At 37.6% G+C, this 22,619-nt stretch overlaps 1 protein-coding gene across 1 annotated transcript in view; it reads right to left on the bottom strand.

Annotated features, from left to right (window-relative positions):
- LOC124555568 (probable ATP-dependent RNA helicase DDX31) overlaps positions 1-13,345 on the bottom strand; it is a 241,192-nt gene extending 227,847 nt beyond the window's left edge. Inside the window, exons 1-7 of the mRNA XM_047129527.1 lie at positions 13,024-13,345; positions 12,485-12,868; positions 12,138-12,404; positions 11,764-11,984; positions 4,677-4,974; positions 1,661-1,930; positions 1,517-1,576 (exon numbers count right to left, since the gene is read on the bottom strand). Of these exons, the coding sequence (XP_046985483.1) occupies positions 1,517-1,576; positions 1,661-1,930; positions 4,677-4,974; positions 11,764-11,984; positions 12,138-12,404; positions 12,485-12,868; positions 13,024-13,092 (1,569 nt within the window). The 5' untranslated portion in view covers positions 13,093-13,345. The remainder of the gene's footprint in view (positions 1-1,516; positions 1,577-1,660; positions 1,931-4,676; positions 4,975-11,763; positions 11,985-12,137; positions 12,405-12,484; positions 12,869-13,023) is intronic.
- Between the last annotated feature and the right edge of the window lie 9,274 nt (positions 13,346-22,619).

Raw genomic sequence — 22,619 nt, 5'->3', positions numbered from 1 at the left:
ATGGATGACAATTGGCATAGGTGGAGGAACTCTTGGACTGAGAGGATATTCGGCAAACGGGCTGGCCTGCTCACTACCCAAATTTAAATCCCAATGGGTGCATGTGGGATGCATTGGGGAGACATACTGGAGCAAATCCATATGCAAAAATATCAGTCCAGCAGCTGCCAACCATGCCGATGGAGAAATGGGATGTCCCACCACAAAAAACACCTTACCAACCTCGTGGTCAGCATGGGAGCACGCTGCACAGCGTGCATTGCCATCTCTGGTGTTCACACATCCTATTAAGAATGATGTCTCATCATTTACAAAGTCAAGGGACTATCATGAACTGTGGCAACCTCAGTGTAATTATTGTCTTTAAATAAAAGTGTCATTTCTATTCATTTCTATTTCTTCCAGTTCTTTTCTCTACTATACTGTAGCAGTTGTTTCTATCTACGGTCCAAGTTTCATCGAGTTATGTTACTCGACAATGATATATCCCGTGAAAGTTACTTTTATCCTTAAGTTTTGCATGCCACTAGAAGTTTCTGTGTTTATAATTACAGGCAGAGCCACTGAACAGGAGCATTTTTTTTTTACCATTCCCACTAATAGGCTAGTACTCCAACCAACAGCACAGCTGCTTTTCTTATTAACCACACCACCATCTACCATTCTAATATTAAAATGATAGAGATCTAGAAAACTGGAAAGCATTGTAGATGAGAAGTAGTGATCCAACTCAATGCTGCAAGAACAACAGATGGATAAACACAAATCCACAGTCTCAAATAAAATAAAAAGTGACAGCAAACAAACACTTTAAAAATACAAATTTCCCCACTGATAAACAATTATCCATAGTGTTTTCACTGAACCTACAGCAATGGCTGCAGTAAATGTTGGTTAATGGAACACAACAAATACTTTCACAAGCCAATTATATGAAAGTCCCTATTTTGCTCACAAGAAGATTCTCACAACCATGCATAACAGTAAGTGCATGTTGTGTTCTGATATTTTAAATGGGAAAATTTCTGAAAACAAAGGAAGTGCATTTTTCCACTTGAAAATAAACTGTAATTTGTAAAAATGGCAGTAATATAACCTGGCTCAAATGGCTCTGAGCACAATGCGACTTAACTTCTGAGGTCATCAGTCACCTAGAACTTAGAACTACTTAAACGTAACTAACCTACACACACATCCATGCCCGAGGCAGGATTTGAACCTGTGACCGGAGCGGTCGCTCGGCTCCAGACTGTAGCGCCTAGAACCGCACAGCCACCCGGCCAGCTATAACCTGGCACAGAAGACAATAACACCTATATTTTATGCTCATACTATAATACACAAAAGACTCCTAGACTAATTATCAGCTCATATTGAGCAAAATACTCAGGCATATTGGGTATAACAGTTTTTAACAAACTTAAACCTCAAGCTCAGTAGTTTATCTCAAATGACTAAATCAGAATAACAGAACAGGAATAACACTGGAATGAATTAGAGAAGTGTATGTACTCACTGTGCAGAAAAGCACACCACGCGAGGCACTCCTAAATGTTTTGAAAACTTCTGTTCTTTCCTGTAACAAATCAATGTTTTAAAAAATATATTATAATTGGTATCACACAGTGCTCTTCTTTTACATTACACAAAGGGCACATACCTGCTGAGACATATGTCCATGCAGCCGGAAAACGTCAATATCTGCAAGGGCTCCTTCTTCTTCATCTTGTTTGACAACAAGCGGTGTTTTAAGTTTCTTCTTTTTCTTCAATGAGTTTGATTCACTCTCTTCATCTGATATGTCATCCTCAGATGATATATTACCAATGGCAGCTGAAGTATCATTCAGAACTACTGAGAATATGTCTGTATGGAAGTCCACCATATCTTGTGTTCCACAGAACACTATGATCTTCCTTTCTTCACTGAACTGCAAGAGAACATATTTATTCAGATTAAATAATGCTACAAAAATAAGAAAAATCAATAATATACACCAGCAAAATTATTTTCATACTATCTGTCAATGATTTACATTATGGGTGTATTATCTCCCCACCTTTTCTGGAAATGCTGTTGGCACAAGACAGAACATTCAGTCCAGTGATTAGTCTTCTTTCAACAAACGAAGTACAGCAGCATGATATACATTAGACTGCGAGGAATTGGAGCATGTAAGCCACTTAGTCATCATTTTTCAGTGCAACTAAAGTGAATCACCAGCAAAATCATTATCAAGCCAGACACAACTAAGAAATATTTCCAGTAGTACAATACAGCTCTCCAGATTCCTCTCAGATATCATAATCTCATACAATGGCACAAACACTGATTTACTGTGTTCAAGAAAGCAACTGAATTGACCAAGTTCTGATTCAAACAAATTTGGTCAAAATAGGCAGACATAAGAACCCATTTTACATTAGTTCACATATCAATCTATTTGACATATTATGTGATTCAATAATTATGTTTCTTTCATTTACTACATTAGTTTAAATATTCTGTCAGTTACAGTTTCAATGGGATGATAGCAATTTGCGCTAATAAAATGAGGGTTTGCAAAGTGTACCACACACTTACATAACTCCACATTTTTAAATTTGATGTAAATGTAAACCTGAATATCTACATGGAGCAGTATCTATTGAGTCATGAGCTGAGTCTTAGTCTCTAGCTTTAAGGCTAAACATTTCAAGACCAGAGATTCCTTGAAGAAAGAATATGGCAGAGAATAATTTGTATGGCTCGTGAATGACTAACTCTCCCCTTGGAAGAAGTAGGTAGTATTGTAATAAATTAAGACAGTGTAACACAGCTGAGCTTTGACAGAAATATGTGGCATCTACAGAAAGTTCTCAAGCACAGATTATGTATATGAGCCAATCTGCAATCAAACAGTGTCCCTTTCATTTGAAGGACTGTCCTCTTCCCAAGTGAGCTACCTGTACACAACTCACAGCATGCCCTCAATTTCAATCTGCAACCAAGTCTTTTTCCCCTAGCCAAACCCTACAGTTATTAATAGCAGACCATAATTCCAGTTGGGGTTGAGAACTGAATATGCATAGTTTAGTCAATATCACTGGTTTCTTGAGCCAAAGGTTAAGGTTAGGGAAAATTTCATATCACTGTACACTTTACTGCCAAGTGAAAGCTTTATTCTGGTTCTATACAAATTAATAAAAAGACATTTAACTACCCCTGTAGTGCTACCCATGGTAGCACAATGTTTTCTGAATAAAAGCCTATAGGACACAGACTAGGAGTCAAATTTTATCTCATTACAATGAGAGCGTTGCTCATGGTACCCCAAAACTCATGTTTTGACTTGAATTTGACATGTTTATATACCAATAACTTCTTTAAGCAGCTGAAGTCTGCTCACAGCAAACTATACACAAATAATGCCTTCATTATGTACAGGTATATAGCCAAGACTATGCTGGATTTACATACACTACATACACCTTTTTCATTTCTTGTTAGTGATGACACTACTACTAACAAACCTGTCCTCAACAGAGCAATCTCTAAGCATATCCCTTTTGAATCATGGAAAAAAGTTCTTACATGTGAATAAATAAAAACTGTCTTGGATTGACACAGATAGCTAGGAAAAACAAATTCAGAGCATTAGGACTGGCATCATTTCCTGGGAAACAGTTTTTTTTCTTTGTCATATACCTAATTAACAACTTTTTGAGTCCTATACACAGAAACAAACAATTTTTTAAGCTTAAACAAACAAGTGAAGTCATATCATGAAACATAACATACACAGAACAATGAAGTTGACATAAATAAATAGAAGTAAGACTAATTTCCACTGTTCCAATCAAGAACCCAAAGTTGAAGTCGGGGGGGGGGGGGGGGGGGGGGGGAGTAGTGACATTAAGCAAGGCTATGCTAAACAGAAGATAAAAGATAATAGTCAGTAGAAAGAAAATGATCACCAGCAGAAAGCCAAAGAGTACAATGTCCTACCAGATTTAAATGTTCATGTTTTACTGATAACAGATACTAAGTGCCTACCTTGTAAATTACTGTATTTGACTGAATTCAAATAAACAATTAGTGAGATATTTCGTTGAAAGGCCTGGTACAACAAAATTTTACATTCTAGTTTGAAGGTACAACAGATTTCTCCCAGAAATTTAACTGACATATGACAACATGTGACTTGCAACAATCTACTTCCCTATGTAGTCCCAAAATAGAGTAATTAATTAATTACATGACAGAAAAATAGGCAAATGAGTTAATACAACTTGGAACTGCAGCCAAAAACTTTCAAGCTGTGTTTTTATGCCCAGAAGCAACTGAGCAAACACACATCATAAATATGGTCAAAATACCCATTTTTCTTTATGTACAAAAACAAATATCATGTCTCTTGAATAAAAAATTTAAAAGCCAATGAAGAATAAAATCTTATTTGTCAAAATGTTTAGGACTGTCACTATTGAGTAAATCAAATACAGAAATAACATTGGTATCACAGTTATTTTTAACAACCATTCGCCAACTTGAGATATGTGCAAATCAAAATAATAACATGCAACTTGAGTTAGAATTCTACAACTTGCAACAGTACACATTGTGAACTGAATTCATAAAACATGGAGGCTACTTACAAACTATGTAAAGAGAAAATCTTATACAAGAAGACTTGCCTGACATTTGCAGACAATGAATGCAATGAGACTGACAAGGCGAAGTTTTGCTGGTGTCATCATAAAGTACTGAGATAAAGTTGAAGGCAGGGTGATATCTGTATCCTTCTTTACTTCAGTTCCACCTTCTTCAGCAGTCTCAATGTATGTCGGATCTCTTAGAGCAAGATTAGAAAGATTTTTAACAGCTGGTGTAAGTGTTGCAGAGAGGAGTACACTCTGACGAAGAATGCTACCATATCCAGCACCATAACACAATTCATATTCTTTCCGGTGATCATCCAACAACTGCAGCAAGCTGTAAAAATCATTCCATTTAGAATTCATGTGCACAGTATCCTAAAGATGAAATACATCATGTGTAGATCCTTCCATGAGCTAGTGCAATTTATTTTTTTAAAGATCTGTTTAAGTATGACAATGTCAATTAACATTAGTTCCAGAACCTACCATCACAGTGGTAGACTACATTCAAACATATAACAGTATGCCCATAGTTACACAACCATAAGCTTTAAACACAATAAATACAGTTGTTACAAAATTCCAAGGTACTTTTGAGTTGCAACACATTCTGCTAGCCCCATAAATCAAAGGCAGCAATGGTTACAGACAAAACTACCAGCACCCTGTGTGCCTAGCCCTTTCTTATGCACAGCGTCAATCCTCAAGTAAGCCGGTTAACTTCTGCAGCACCAGTCAGCATATATAACCTCTGTTCCATAAATGTTTATATTTCTATTGGTTATTCCGTAAACCATACCTATCCACATTTCTTATGAAACTTTTCTATAACTAACAAAAACTACTAAATGACAAAGGATCATGCCTCAAACTGAAGCAACACATTATGATCTCCAATCCAAAGACAAATGTCTCATCTTGTGGCCTATAAATAAACCATGTACCCACTAGTTTCTGCATATCCTGGTCTAAATTGATGGCATCAACAAAAGTCATTGTTATTAGGCTTGCATAACTACTCTAATGCTAAAACATTATTAATCCCCAATGTGTGTTTCTCTTTGTCTTCCATACATTTGCTTACATTCAACATTAAAGATAGGCCTACTTCCCAGAATGACTGAAAATGTCTAGAACACAAAACAGATGACAGTACATAAAATATTTAACGTCGTCGTATAAGAAATGAAACCTGGGATTTATATCACTCACTTCATTTCTTGTCTACAAAATTATAAAGTAGTAATATTATTTAAATGATAATTTTTGCAGCCGCAGGAACATTTTACCAAACTGAAATAGAGGGAGGGCAAAATACTGCAACTATGAATGTTTAACAGAATGGATGATCTCTTTAATTTTCATGTGACATGTAAGAGAAATAAAATTTTAATAATAATTACAAGAATTCTTATTTGCTGACAGAAAATGAAAGCTTCATTTTAATCTGCACACTGAATGAAATGATGATTTTTACAATACCCTGGCAGAAAATGGAAAGATCAAACAACATGGTGAAGAAAACACCATATTTACATGTGCACTGATAGAGTGAGGAATGAAAGTGTCAATAAGCTCAAACAAATATGTTCATTGTGATACAAGGGGCCATAGCTGATAATGGCTTTACAACCTGTGGTGCCTGTTGAAGGAAGCCTGAACACTGAAGGATACATTTGTAGCACCTTAGTACACCTGTTCTTTTACTATCTCTTACATCTGGGAGATGTGCTCCTCCATCAAGACAATGCAGGTGCACACTAATGTCATGCTCCTCAAATTGCTTCTTGATACATTTGTTAACTCCCTGGCCAGCATGGACACTATTTCTGCTCCATCAAGCACGTGTGACACATGATAGGACAGCATCTGGTACAGTCAGCATTACTGGCGATATCCACAGACCAGCTGGCACAACACGTGGAAATAGTGTGGAATACCTTTCTCCCAAGATAACATGTGGTACCTCTATGGCTGTACCTATGCACAACTGAAGGGCTGTAGTTAAAGGAAACTACAAACTAAAATTGTCAAAGTCAATATGCCCAAGATAGGTGACTATGATCATACAGAGTGCACAATTTGAACATCATGTGAACACAGTTTTAATTAAATAAGGTCACTGCTTCAGCATTTTAATTCCATCTGTTATTCACAATTTTATGTTTAGGAAAAACATGTCAACTACTGTATGAAACCAAAAGGACAGAAGTGGCTTTGTGATTAATTTGCTAACCAAGTAGTCTTCATTCCACCAAAATCAACAACAAAGTATAAAATTGCCAAGGTAGCAATCTCACTTTCACAAATCACTGATTGTACATGACAACCGGGAAAAAACTAAAAGGCAAGGAGACAGGATGTGTAATTTTTGTACAGCCCTGATACTGATATTCTGAGATCTTATGAATATACAAAAGTAATGATGAAATACTGTCAATTGTGTGAGGCACCTGAATTATTTATGAATGGTATTAGTTTGGCTATTTTAACGTGCAGGCAAACTTCTGATTCCATATATCTGGTACATAATCCAATGAAGCAATATGCAGCCAACCGAGGAGTTGGTAGAACAAACAAGGGTGGTTTCAATGAGAGTGGGAGCACTCTTGTGGCTATCCCAAAGCAAATTTGTATGTCAGTCTGGTGATTCAACCTGTTCTGCCATTCATGCACAGCATTCCTGTGGGTGTTTTCCAACATGACAACTCTCACCCACATACCACTGTTGTAAACTAACAGGCTCTACAGAATGTTGACATGTTGCCTTGACCTTTTCAATCCCCAGATCTGTCTCCAATCTAGCACATATCAAACATCACTGAACGGCAACTCCATCATCATCCACAACCAGCAATATCTGTCCCTGTATTGACCAACCAAGTGCAACAGGCATGGAACAAGAGCCATCCCATAAACTGAAATCCAGCATCTGCAGAACACAATGCATGTATGTTTGCATTTAACATTCTGATCGTTACATTGGTTAATAATGCAATGGCTTATCTTGCACTTACATTAACCTGTCACTGTGCCATTTTAATCACTTAAATATGCTACCTACACAAATGTATCCCTGAAATTCCATTACTCTTCATTAATATTTTTTGGCGTTGCAATTTTTTTTCCATCACTGTATATTAACAGCCCCCCTCATTTTTTAGAAAGAAGAAAACTGCGGTTGTCTTCAGCTGTTCAGTATGATCTCTCATGCATGATTACTACGGTGTCCCTTTATTCGAACACTGGTTATAGCCTTGCGCGAACTGAATTGTCTGTGTATGGGTTTGGCTATTCTGTCTTCTGCAGTTTTCTTTTAACAGTTCGTTCTAATAATGTCTCATTTCCTCAACTCTCTCATCTCTCTTGGGTCGAAGTCTGCTGCTTTCTTTCTTCTTCTTGTTATGATGTGCTTAATTTCTATAACAACATGTTCATATTCCCTCTGGAACAGATATTTTAACTTCATTGAAGGTATATGTGTGTCAGATTGGTCATACTTTCGCAGAATGAATGTCTGGGTCAAACGTTTACACTATGTTGATATGTGCTAGTTTCTTTAGTTTCCAATCCTGTTTCTGTTGCCCTCTTTCAATTAGACCTCTCAAGCGGCGCTTCATTTTCTCTGTCATTTAACTCTTTTTTTAGACCTGAATTTTTTCTGGAGGAAGGAATTTTTTTTACTTATGTAGTAATGCTTTTAAGTGATTTTTTAAATGATTTCAGATGCAAGATTTATTCAAAAATATGTACCGTTTTTCAAAACATACTTTTTAGACTTGGCTTCATTTTTTTGGACTTAAATCATTAATTACAAAATATTTTCTATTGTAATAAACAGTAAAATAATCATTCAATAATTACCATTCAAAATAACAATAACAATATTCAGTTATACAGAAATATAGCGAAACAACCAAATCCATGTATTCTGTTGGTCATAAGCTTTTGCACATTGCTACACTGACTTGCTAATGTCTTCATAATGATGCCCAACTCTACATTAATTATTTTTTGAGGCTGCGATTCTTTTTTTCCATCAATGTATTTTAATAGCCTCCTCCTCCTCCCCCCCCCCCCCTTGCCCTCTTTTAACAAGAAGAAAATTATATTGTGTGTCTTCACCTGTTCAGTATGATCTCTTATGCCTGATTATTAAGTTGGCAGTACTTGCACATGATGAAAAGGTTAACATTCAAAATTGTGTATCTCAGGTTTCCAAGGGAAAAAATACTTCTGTCACAGCTAGGACACAGTAAGAGTTAATGTACATAACTACTGCCAGAAGAGCTGACAGGTTTAATTACATGGGACAGATTTTTCAAAAAATACTTAATTGAAGGTGTGTTCTGTATGTTTCGTTGAGAAAGCGTGATGATTTCTTCTCCTATATAAATGAACAGTAATTAGATCTCTTTGCTGGGCCATGCAAAGTCAACTCTTTTCTTTGTATGCTGAGCTGGATATGTGTTATTCCTAGAAGATCACAGTATCTGCGATTGAACAGAGCTTAACATCCGATCATCAGAGTTTACACCTTTCAGCTGTTGTTAACAGCAGCAACAACTGTCATGTAAGTAGCAAATCACATAACAGCTAGCTGCAATCTGAGCCAAATTACACTCCAGTTATTTAAGACAGCAGATACTTGTAACCACCTGTGAAAATCAAAACTGTGTTCAGGAGATCTACTGTGTACACTTCTTTTATGAAAGAGATGCTGCAGTTTAAAATGGGCCATATGAAATAGAAGCTTTGATGCACTTCATCAGTTACTGACAATAACAATCCATTACAAGTTTGTTTGCATGGCCATCCTACACAGTAAGCGCAGAAATATTTGTTTTGTAAATAAAACCACCTTTTCCTGCTGCACTGTAATTTATTTCTCCCAGACGCATTTTGCGTTTTTTTCCTCTAAAGCATCTTAAGTGGGATGTTTGCTTGCATCTGTATTTCCTCTCATCTGGTCTGGAGGTCAAACTACAACTTCATTTCCAAAACATAAGCATATTTTTATACTCCAAACTTTTTGTTCACACTGCTCACCATGTTTACTCTTATTTTCGTGGGGCACTATTACTCTTTTGCCACCAGTTATAGATATTTGTTCAAAAACGGTGCTTTTAAAGATATAAATATCGTGAGTTCATTATGTGTATCCTCCAGATGAGAGGAAATGCAGATGCCAATAAGCTATCCCACTGAGGATGCCTTAGAGTAAAAAAGTGAAATGCACCTGGGAGAAATATGGAAAGACATTTTTCACAAACATGCAGAATCTCCTGAGACAATTCCACACTATTAGATGGTAAGAGCTGGAACCACTTTCAATGAAATGGAAGAAAGCAGAGATCATGGAAAGCTCTGTGCAGGAAAATAAAACCATAGGAAATATGAGAAATTTGTTGCAGCCAGTGATAATTAAGCAAACACACAGAAAAGTAAGAGAAAAATTAATAAACAGTACAAAATAAACATTTAGTCTAAAAACAACAAAATAATGAATGCTTAATGCTGCAATGTAGTAAAGAGTAGGGCCTATAGTGTGCTGAACATTTAAGTAAGTTTGATGACATGCAATAAAGCTTGTCTTGAGGACTGAGGAAGTGTAAATCACACAAAACAAATTTGTTGTGAAACTTTGAGCGATTCTGGTGTGCTAGTCCACGATTCAAACTGGAAGCTTTGCATATATCTGGTATGTGAAAGACTACAACTCCACATTTGCCAGTGGATTTAGCACAAAGCTTCAATATACTATAAAATTTCATTACCGTGGTATAGAATTGGATGCCACTGAAACTGTTTTGATATACGTCAAAGTACTCCAAAAGGTCCTTGGCACTTACGAATACTCAAATGTGAAAAAAATCTTAAATGTTTATTTTATAAGAGTAGTTATATACCTGAATGTGCATCTGTTCCATTACACTACAGGTCACATGACAATATTTGACTAACACAACCGGTAATGAAAAATTAAAGCATTTTCTTGAAGGATTTGTGGTGGTGGTTTATACATATCTCAAAGGTAAAATGTAAAGATATGCCAAAAGAAAACCTCTGTGAATAGAAGCAGCAAAAGCTGAAATGTTAAACTGTTGAATGGAAACTTGTGAAATTACACAAAAAAATTGGTAAACAAATGTGACAATACTGTTTACCGGTAAAGCAGCAGCACATCATGAAAAGTAATGAAAAGCAAGGGGTCTAGTGCAGCAGGGGATACAACCCGTCGGCTTTGGACAATGACGTCACAAGTCGCCAGATAGCAGTTTACCATGCTTTTGCTGTTATGTTTCGGTTTCGTTTTTTTACTGATTGCTTAATAAAGTGGATCTGTTTATTCTATCTCGTGAGATTTTTTTTTTAAGCCGAAAAACACTTATCAGCCACTGAAGGGAGCTACAACACTAAGAAGAATCGCTTCTCGATTGGCGACTTATGACGTCAATGTCCAAAGCCGACGGGTTGTATCCCCTGCTACACTAGTCCCAAAGCAAGAGAACAAGCAGATAAACAAAATGGTTATTGTGGATGTGTGAATAAACAAATGAAAGTCCAATGCTTCATAATTGCAGAGACTGGATACCGGAAAGAACAGAGATATAGTCTACTCCATCAATAATATAGAAAATCGAAGAAGACAAGGAAACAAATGAACTGACACCATTACAAAAAACAAAGTTACATTCACAAAAAGGCACATTAAAACGACAGATAAGAGAATGGAATAGGAGAAGGTTATCAATTGAAAGAGTGAACCATCAGGAGAAGAAAAGAGAAAACCTACATGAAGAAATAAAAAAAGTACATAAATCAAGTGCAAGTCAGCAGTGATAATGACAAAGTTTCCACAAAGCACAAAACAGCCATTTCACATTTTCACGAAGCATTACAGGTCTAACGAATGACTTCATGACTAATCTGTCATGAGGTAGGAATATCACTCAGTGAGTAGTCCCTGAAATCTGAGTTACACATCAGCTACATAATTTTCATAGTCCAGTAAATGTTATTTTTGAGTTATGGATTACTGACGAGATACACTAAACTCAGCAACTGGTGTAGCAACATGGAATCAAAAGTAAAACAATTTCAAGACTGATCAGTCACTCACGCATTAATGTCACGTTCATAGCCCAGTTCAAACAGTCTGTCTGCTTCATCTACAACCAGCCATGAGGTACGATCAAACCTCAGGGCACGAGTTTTGTTAGCATGATCTAAAAGTCGCCCAGGTGTGCCCACCAATATAGTTATTCCTTTTCTTAGCCGTGCTTTCTCTGATTTCCGCTTTTCGCCACCCATCAGGCATCCGGGTACTATCCATGTGAATGGCTGTCCAATAAAAAATAACAGTTTTATTAAAACAGTTCTTATTTAATGATAAGAATACCGAAACAAACAAGAAAGCATGTGTAGAACCACAAGTGTGCACATTAATAACATATGAAAAGTATGTGAGTGAACAAGTATCACATATTTACTTACTTTAAGAAGTTTGAGGAATACTTCATAAGTCTGTAGAGCCAATTCCCTGGTTGGCACGATAATGAGGGCATGGACACCATCCTTTCGTGACAGCTTTGGTCTTATTTTTTGCAAAGCTTCAATTATAGGCACAGCGTATGCTAAAGTTTTGCCACTACCTGTCTGTGATCTAACTAAAACATCCACACCTGATAATATGGTTGGTATTGTCAGTTTCTGAACCATAGTTAACTTATTTATATTCATATTTTGGTTCAAGTTAGAGACCTAAAAATGACAAATTCATATTACAATCAATTAAGGTCATTTATAAACATGATTGCTACAAACCTCAGAAGAAAACTTACAGTAAAAGGATGAATAGGCAATGATTTAAATTCCTCTGTAGAAAATAAAATTTCCTTCACTGGTTCTGTGGGCTGTTTCTCCAACATCCTTGCTCGAAATTGGGTTTCTTTTGTGTCCACCTCGATTCCATGCTCAGGAAAGTCATCTCTATTCTTGGCAACATTAGATTTCTTTCTCTTAAAACGTTCTGTGGCATTAGGTATGGAACTGGTAGATTTCTCTGACTGAATATGTGCAGATTTTTGTTCATCCAGGCGTGAATCACTAACAGTTTCCCTATCGAAACCTTCAACTTTGGAAAATTTTCTCTTGTGCTTAACAGCTTTCTTTACCATACCTTTGTTGGAAACCGCAGAAGGTACTGTTAAACGTGTCTTTCCAACCTGAAAATAATTAACGGAATCCAGTTGCGGTAAAATGCTACGCAGGAACAACTTTCGTCGTGGAAAATTACAATAATGTCAGCATGTGACTCATGTTCGTAATACAACGAACAATATATAGAAATGAATCTGAAAAGAAACTTTTACGTTACTACCTTCGATATGTTGTCGACATCAGAAGAAAAACTTCCAACATTTATCGAAATGCTCTCATTAAAATCCATTTTACACAAAAATTCGGGTAAATTTTTGTCACACGGCGAATAATACACGACATACAAACAGCTTAAGAGCAGTATCTCATTACGCACATCACAACGTAAATATCAGTGTCTGCTATTACATACTTCATTTGTAAACACACGTGCTCCCTTCGCTAAACCAAAGATAATATGAAAGATGCTCCAAATCTAGCAGTCAGCAGCAGTTTATTAGCGTTCCAGACAACTACTTCACCCCTATACACGTACGTACCGTTTAGGGAAACAACGACTCTCCGCCGACAAATTCAACAGATTTAAAGTATGTATATGATGCATATTTTTACAAGTCATATTGAAAAAAACCTACATTTGATGAATACAACTGAACTGACATATACTAACCGAAAGTCCGGGTTTATACCGAACAACACTGGTTTTCTTAGTATTCCCACAGTCTAACACAACTGTCAGGACACTCACTGTTGTTGCCGTTTGAGAGATGGAACGACACTAGCGCTCCAAGCCGCGAGGAAGTTGAACGTCACACGTGTCGTAAGCATAATGTTTGTTTTGAATCCATTTCCTACGTAATTCACGAAATATTTGAGTTATTTTCTTGCCTCCAAGGATTTGTGTAGTAGCAGAAGGCATATATGTTTCTAAAATGATTCTAAAATAAGCGCAAGTATGGACAAAAACCATGAATCGAGTGGCAAGCTACCACACATTCCTGAAGAAACACTTGTTACGTTGGATAGAATTGCAGCTTACCACGTTGATATCAAAAGAATATAAACACACAGATTCACACGTAGGCTCATTTATCGTTCTCTGGGGCTACTGTGTTTTTCATTATCGCCTGTTGCCACAAATACTACCTTCATATTTATATTATTTTAAGTGGGACAAGCAACTGCCAAATAGTGGGAGAAATATGTTGAAAATATTATAATGAGCTGAATACATTACATTTCAAGCAAAACCAAATAGTTCAACAATTTTCAAACAATGTCAGTGAACAAGGTGCTAAAAAAATAATGTTATCACACGAAAGAAGCAAGAAAAATTAAGTGACTAACAACAGAAGTTAATGAAATACATACCAAACATTACGATTTTGTAAGACACGAATAACTGCACTTAATCTAACCACTTCATCGTAAAAGCAGGTCTGTGTTGACGATTCACACGAATCTGGCACTGATACATGGACAGTTGAACTGGCTGCTTCTGTATCATAGGACTGTTTTACAGCTTTAAATGGATTTTCGAATCTTTGTGGCAGTTTCCTCTTCATCGTCAGTTGAGGTGGTTTATTTGGGACGTCAAACAGAGTGGGCACTGCATTCCACACGAGTTTATTATTGTCTGCGTTCATGAACTGGTTTTGTTTGAAATGTAGCGAACAAAACCTAATATTATTATACAGGTAAACTGGCTCTTCTTTCATAAGGTCTTGTCGTCTGCTAATAACTAGCTATTTTCTGCTCCTAAAACAAAACATTAATCATTAATACACATGTAGTTTGCAAGTGAATCCTGATGATACAGTTCAGTAACATGATTTTATATACCTCTCAGGATCCTTAGGAAACCTAAAAAAAGACAGTTGGGTTGTCTTCTTCCTGTTGTTGCTGCAATTTATTGCGCTACAAACGCTCCCGCTTGTAAAAACCATTATAGAAGTCAAAATAAACAACTACTATTCGCATTCACGATCGCGCCAAACTCACAGTTTATCTTACTGGCCACTTGGGGCGCTGCTGCTGCGGTAGGGAACAAAATCGAGGCGAAGTGTCGCGACTGTTATGTTGTATTGCCCAGGGTTCCGAAAATGCACAGGGTTTGAGAATTTTATGGATAATGACATTTTTTTCTAATTTTAGAGCTATGTGTTCGACATCACGTTTTTAAATTTTTTTTATGGCAGTGCCTCTGTCAGCTGATCTTGGAGCAAGTGCTGGCGTCGATGGGAAGGCATAGCTACCAGTTCAGCCACTATTTTTCGTTTAGTCATAGAACAACAGGGAAATTGTGTTTATGTTGTTTTTGTGTGTGAAGTAACTCTTCTACACGGTGTTGATCGATTTATCTCTACTTGTTTTTTACCTCACCGTTTACCAGTGGGCAAAAGAAAGTGTATCTATAACGTTAACCTGCAGCAGGAACAAAAAGTTTTGAGTGAACTCAGAACTTCCTTGTTATGAATTTTATGAAGTAAATAAAGCAAACAAAACATTTCTGATAAAATCGTTCTAGTGAAAAATATAACTCAATAATCACAAAGTTGAATGTTTCAGTAAACTGTTAAAATTTTAACTTAATTTTCAAAATATGTCCTGGGTTGATTGGCCCCCAAAAAATATGGTAAGCCTTATTTACATCATCACATAAGCAGTGTGAAAGGAAGTGGCAGAAAGTAACCATTCTTCGTTTTAATCGTTATAATTGGGCTTAGAACCGTTCCAAGGGCCTGAAGATTGAAAAAGACCACCTTGGATCAACAGACCTATGGAGTTAGAAATTTTTTATGAATGCAGAAAGCCATGTTGGCAACAAGTGACACAGGTAATGAATTCGAACCCAGAATTTTGCTGCCTGACCTGATCAAAAATTCCAACTGATTTTGATCTTTCATAAAGTCAGTGCATGGATTAAAATTACCCATAAATTTGCTCAGTGGCCTGAAACGGAAGGTGAGAGAGAGAAGACTGAAATACTGAATTCTATCTTCCAAAATTATGTCACACACAAGGTCATAAGACGGTTCCTACTTTCAGCCAATGCGCAAATTCGCAGTGATGGAAACTGAGATGACTGATCATAGAATAGAAAATCAAGTAAAGTGCTCAACAAAGGAAAGCTGACTGAATCTAACTGAATATCTGTACACTTCTGTATATATCATTATTTCGAAAGAAAACTTTCCTTTTTGGGCAGCACTTTATCGTAGAGTGTTAGAGCAATAAATGGTTCTATGTCGCAAGAACAAGATAAAGGTAAGTAGGCTACAATATATATTAAAATAATTTTTTGGATTCAACCTAGGAGACATTTTTGACATTACTTAAAAGTCTTAACAGTTTATGTGGTTTACAGAAACATTAAACTTCGTTTATTGAGTTGTATTTTTCACTAGACATGGCTTCTCTTAAAGTACTGGAGAGTCTAGGAAAACCCATTTGATCCTAGAATCATTGAATCCTTACATCATCTCCATGTGGTAGGGGCATCACTTGCCATCTCATGAGTGGCTAACGATGCAGGAACCATCTCCTGGGACAATATACCCCTTCCATCAAGTGTCAACAGGTCCCTTGGAGGGTATATGAACAGGCAGGAGGCAGAACGCGAGTTTGTCCTTGAAGTGAGAAATGGAAGTTTGACTGGATTAGATGGACGAGTTGTATGGTACACAGGCTGTTAACATCAGACTGGTTTTGGAAGATGAATGGGAACAGAATGTAGAGAACTGAGATTCTAAGATACTCATATGGGGACTGGAGAAAGCAGTTCAGGCCCCAGGAAAAGAAAGCATTAGGCTGTGACAGAATACCATCGGAGGTAACGAAAGTCTTAGGTACAAATTCAACAGCCAGATTGACTGAGGTAGTAAACAAAATTTATGACACAGAAATTTGACCTCAGTATCTACTTAAAACCATATTAATACCTTTACTTAAAAAGTGCAACTCAGATGAATGCAAAGACTATAGAAGAGTTAGTTTTATAAGTCATGTTACAAGGGCTGTAATGAAAGTCATACTAAGGAGAACTGAAAAGAAAATGGAGGAACAGACAGGAAAAGATCAGTTTAGGTTTAGCAAGTCTAAAGGAACAAAAGATGCTATAGGTAGTATGAGGATAGGTGGAGAAAAAATGATAGAAATGAACATGGAGGTGTATACTCATTTTATAGCCTGGAAGGAAGCTTTTAATTGAGTCAACTGTAATATATTGCTGATAATTTTAAGAGCTGTGGATATAGAATGGAAAGATAGGAGGTTAATAAAAACATATAGAAAGCAAAAAGTGAGTGCAAGAGTAAGGAATGAGGTTTTGAATTATCTGGTTCAATAATATATGTTCATCAAATAGGTCATCAGTAATTATGGAATCTTTTGTAACTACACTAAGAAATTGTGCTCTCTCTTCTTAATGAGACCAGACAATTTCAATTCATAAATTTATCCACCGAAACGTACTAACTTTATCAAAACTAGTTCTCCACAGCTCTAAAATGCTGGATACCACAACTATAAAAACTGTTTATGTCCAAAAAGAATTTTTGATCCTTAACATCATTATTTTCTTTCCAAGTGCATTGCAGCTCTGTGGCAGAAGATGGTATAAATTTGTGGGTTTCTCTTTCCTGAAGTTGGTGAATTAATACAATATATGTCTGAAATGCTTCTGCTACTGTGGTGGAATTAGCTTTCAGTTTCTGAACTCCAGCATAAGATAACTGGAGACTACCATATAAAAATTTCAATAACAGTTCACTTTCTATATTTTCAAAAAACAAAATAATAATTTTGGGCATTTTGAAAGATAAGAAGTATGATTTTATGCCCTCAAAAATGGAACGAATTCTTTCTAATGTGGATAACAAATTAAGTAAGCTTGTGCTGGTGTAAAATAATAACTTTGTGTAATCTGCTTCAATAAATTCACAGTCTCCTTTAAGTCCCATTACTCTTACTGCATATATATAAAAAATTTATAAATATATGCAACAAAAACTTATGTGTCCAGGGTTAGAGAACCACATACTGTTTGTACTGAATTGTTTACCACATGGGCTGAACAACTAATTCCTAAAATAGGTCTATATAAATAATTCTGAACTTTTTGAAACACATTTTCATTGTCCTTTCTCCTCACACCACTAAAATTGCTGTTAGTGTTATCAGCAGAATAATAAACTAACTTTTCTCGAAGTTTGTATTTTTGTCACACACTACAAAAGGTAATGAATCAGGATACATCTTCATCTACATTTATACTCCGCAAGCCACCCAACGGTGTGTGGCGGAGGGCACTTTACGTGCCACTGTCATTACCTCCCTTTCCTGTTCCAGTCGCGTATGGTTCGCGGGAAGATCGACTGTCAGAAAGCCTCCGTGCGCGCTCTAATCTCTCTAATTTTACATTCGTGATCTCCTCGGGAGGTATAAGTAGGGGGAAGCAATATATTCGATACCTCATCCAGAAACGCACCCTCTCGAAACCTGGCGAGCAAGCTACACCGCGATGCAGAGCGCCTCTCTTGCAGAGTCTGCCACTTGAGTTTATTAAACATCTCCGTAACGCTATCACGGTTACCAAATAACCCTGTGACGAAACGTGCCGCTCTTCTTTGGATCTTCTCTATCTCCTCCGTCAAACCGATCTGGTACGGATCCCACACTGATGAGCAATACTCAAGCATAGGTCGAACGAGTGTTTTGTAAGCCACCTCCTTTGTTGATGGACTACATTTTCTAAGCACTCTCCCAATGAATCTCAACCTGGTACCCGCCTTACCAACAATTAATTTTATATGATCATTCCACTTCAAATCATTCCGCACGCATACTCCCAGATATTTTACAGAAGTAACTGCTACCAGTGTTTGTTCCGCTATTATATAATCATACAATAAAGGATCCTTCTTTGTATGTATTCGCAATACATTACATTTGTCTATGTTAAGGGTCAGTTGCCACTCCCTGCACCAAGTGCCTATCTGCTGCAGATCTTCCTGCATTTCGCTACAATTTTCTAATGCTGCAACTTCTCTGTATACTACAGCATCATCCGCGAAAAGCAGCATGGAACTTCCGACACTCTCTACTAGGTCATTTATATATATTGTGAAAAGCAATGGTCCCATAACACTCACCTGTGGCACGCCAGAGGTTACTTTGTCTGTAGACGTCTCTCCACTGAGAACAACATGCTGTGTTCTGTTTGCTAAAAACTCTTCAATCCAGCCACACAGCTAATCTGATACTGCGTAGGCTCTTACTTTATCAGGCGACAGTGCGGAACTGTATCGAACGCCTTCCGGAAGTCAAGGAAAATAGCATCTACCTGGGAGCCTGCATCTAATATTTTCTGGGTCTCATGAACAAATAACGCGAATTGGGTCTCACACGATCGCTGTTTCCGGAATCCATGTTGATTCCTACAGAGTAGATTCTGGGTTTCCAAAAACGACATGATACTCGAGCAAAAAACATGTTCTAAAATTCTACAACAGATCGACGTCAGAGATATAGGTCTATAGTTTTGCGCATCTGCTCGACGACCCTTCTTGAAGACTGGGACAACCTGTGCTCTTTTCCAATCATTTGGAACCTTCCGTTCCTCTAGAGACTTGCGGTACACGGCTGTTAGAAGGGGGGCAAGTTCTTTCGCGTACTCTGTGTAGAATCGAATTGGTATCCCGTCAGGTCCAGTGGACTTTCCTCTATTGAGTGATTCCAGTTGCTTTTCTATTCCTTGGACACTTATTTCGATGTCAGCCATTTTTTCGTTTGTGCGAGGATTTAGAGAAGGAACTGCAGTGCGGTCTTCCTCTGTGAAACAGCTTTGGAAAAAGGTGTTTAGTATTTCAGCTTTACGCGTGTCATCCTCTGTTTCAATGCCATCATCATCCCGTAGTGTCTGGATATGCTGTTTCGAGCCATTTACTGATTTAACATAAGACCACAACTTCCTAGGATTTTCTGTCAAGTCGGTACATAGAATTTTACTTTCGAATTCACTGAACGCTTCACGCATAGCCCTCCATACGCTAACTTTGACATCGTTTAGCTTCTGTTTGTCTGAGAGGTTTTGGCTGCGTTTAAACTTGGAGTGGAGCTCTCTTTGCTTTCGCAGTAGTTTCCTAACTTTGTTGTTGTACCACGGTGGGTTTTTCCCGTCCCTCACAGTTTTACTCGGCACGTACCTGTCTAAAACGCATTTTACGATTGCCTTGAACTTTTTCCATAAACACTCAACATTGTCAGTGTCGGAACAGAAATTTTCGTTTTGATCTGTTAGGTAGTCTGAAATCTGCCTTCTATTACTCTTGCTAAACAGATAAACCTTCCTCCCTTTTTTTATATTCCTATCAACTTCCATATTCAGGGATGCTGCAACGGCCTTATGATCACTGATTCCCTGTTCTGCACACACAGAGTCGAAAAGTTCGGGTCTGTTCTGGCTTAACCTGACACTTCATTGAAATTGAAAAGTATAACTTGAATTCATTTCTGTAGATTGAATAAGTTTTACTTTGCTTCTATTTGGTCTATCCATCGTTACTATTACACAGTTGATGCTTCCAAAAGGGCAAAATCATTATCAAATATACAGGGTGGTCCATTGATAGTGCCCGGGCCAAATATTTCACAAAATAAGCATCAAACGATAAAACTACAAAGAACGAAACACATCTAGCTTGAAGGGGGAAACCAGATGGCGCTATGGTTGGCCCGCTAGATGGCGCTTCCATAGGTCAAACGGATATCAACTGCGTTTTTTAAATAGGAACCCCCATTTTTATTACATATTCGTGTAGTACGTAAAGAAACATGAATGTTTTAGTTGGACCACTTTTTCCGCTTTGTGACAGATGGCGCTACAATAGTCACAATCGTATAAGTACGTGGTATCACGTAACATTCCGCCAGTGCGGACGGTATTTGCTTCGTGATACATTATCCGTGTTAAAATGGACCGTTTACCAATTGCGGAAAAGGTAGATATCGTGTTGACATATCGCTATTGTGATCAAAATGCCCAACGGGCGTGTGCTATGTATGTTGCTCGGTATCCCGGACGACATCATCCAAGTGTCCGGACCGTTCGCCGGATAGTTACGTTATTTAAGGAAACAGGAAGTGTTCAGCAACATGTGAAACGTCAACCACGACCTGCAACAAATGATGATGCCCAAGTAGGTGTTTTAGCTGCTGTCGTGGCTTATCCGCACATCAGTAGCAGACAAATTGCGCGAGAATCGGGCATCTCAAAAACGTCGGTGTTGAGAGTGCTACATCAACATTGATTGCACCCGTACCATATTTCAGTGCACCAGGAATAGCATGGCGACGACTCTGAACGTCGTATACAGTTCTGCCACTGGGCACAAGAGAAATTATGGGACGATGACAGATTTTTTGCACTCATTGTATTTAGGGACGAAGTGTCATTCACCAACAGCGGTAACGAAAACCGGCATAATATGCACTACTGGGCAACGGAAAATCCACGATGGCTGCGACAAGTGGAACATCAGCGACCTTGGCGGGTGAATGTATGGTGCGGCATTATGGGAGGAAGGATAATTGGCCCCCATTTTATCGATGGCAATCTAAATGGTGCAATGTATGCTAATTTCCTACATAATGTTCTACTGATGTTACTACAAGATGTTTCACTGCATGACAGAATGGCGATGTACTTCCAACACGATGGATGTCCGGCAAATAGCTCGCATGCGGTTGAAGCAGTATTGAATAGCATATTTCATGACAGGTGGATTGGTCATCAAAGCACCATACCATGGCTAACTCGTTCACCAGATCTGACGTCCCCGGATTTCTTTCTGTGGGGAAAGTTGAAGGGTATTTGCTATCGTGATCCACTGACAACGCCTGTCATTGTCAATGCATGTGCGAACATTACAGAAGGCGAACTACTCGCTGTTGAGAGGAATGTCATTACACGTATTGCCAAATGCATTGAGGTTGACGGACATCATTTTGAGCATTTATTGCATTAATGTTGTATTTACAGGTAATCACGCTGTAACGGCATGTGTTCTCAGAAATGATAAGTTCACAAAGGTACATGTATCACATTGGAACAACCGAGATAAAGTGTTCAAATGTACCTACATTCTGTATTTTAATTTAAGAAACCTACCTGTTACCAACTGTTTGTCTAAAGTTGTGAACCATAAGTTTGTGACTATCACAGCCCTATCTATCACAAAGTGATTAAAGTGGTCCAACTAAAACATTCATATTTCTTTACGTACTACACGAATATGTAATAAAAAAAACGGGTGTTCCTATTTTTAAAAAAACGCAGTTGATATCCGTTTGACCTATGGCAGCGCCATCTAGCGGGCCAACCATAGCGCCACCTGGTTTCCCCCTTCAAGCTAGGCATGTTTCGTTCTTTGTAGTTTTTTCTTTTGACGCTTATTTCGTGAGATATTTGGCCCAGTCACAATCAATGGACCACCCACTATATGGTGAAAAAACGTTAACAATAACTGCCTCAGTTTTGTTTTCATCTGGCTATTTAACCAATCTAGATGTGAAGTCTGTTGTTCTGAAACTGTGATTGGCAACACAATCTGGATCACTGTCATTCCATCTTTGGCTTTAAAAAATCTTCCACGTTTGGTGAAGCAGTAACATTACTGTAGTTTTCGTGTGATCTTTAATATGAGCCTTTTCTTTGTGTGCAACAGAAAACTCTCCAGTACATAGTGTGCATTAAGCATGTTCATTGTTACTGTCGTTACACAATTTCAAAATTTTTTATTCCTATTGCAGGTTAAC

The sequence above is a fragment of the Schistocerca americana genome, chromosome X, assembly GCF_021461395.2.
Source record: "Schistocerca americana isolate TAMUIC-IGC-003095 chromosome X, iqSchAmer2.1, whole genome shotgun sequence".
NCBI classification, from domain to species: domain Eukaryota; kingdom Metazoa; phylum Arthropoda; class Insecta; order Orthoptera; family Acrididae; genus Schistocerca; species Schistocerca americana.
This window is presented reverse-complemented; position numbering and strand designations above follow the sequence as displayed.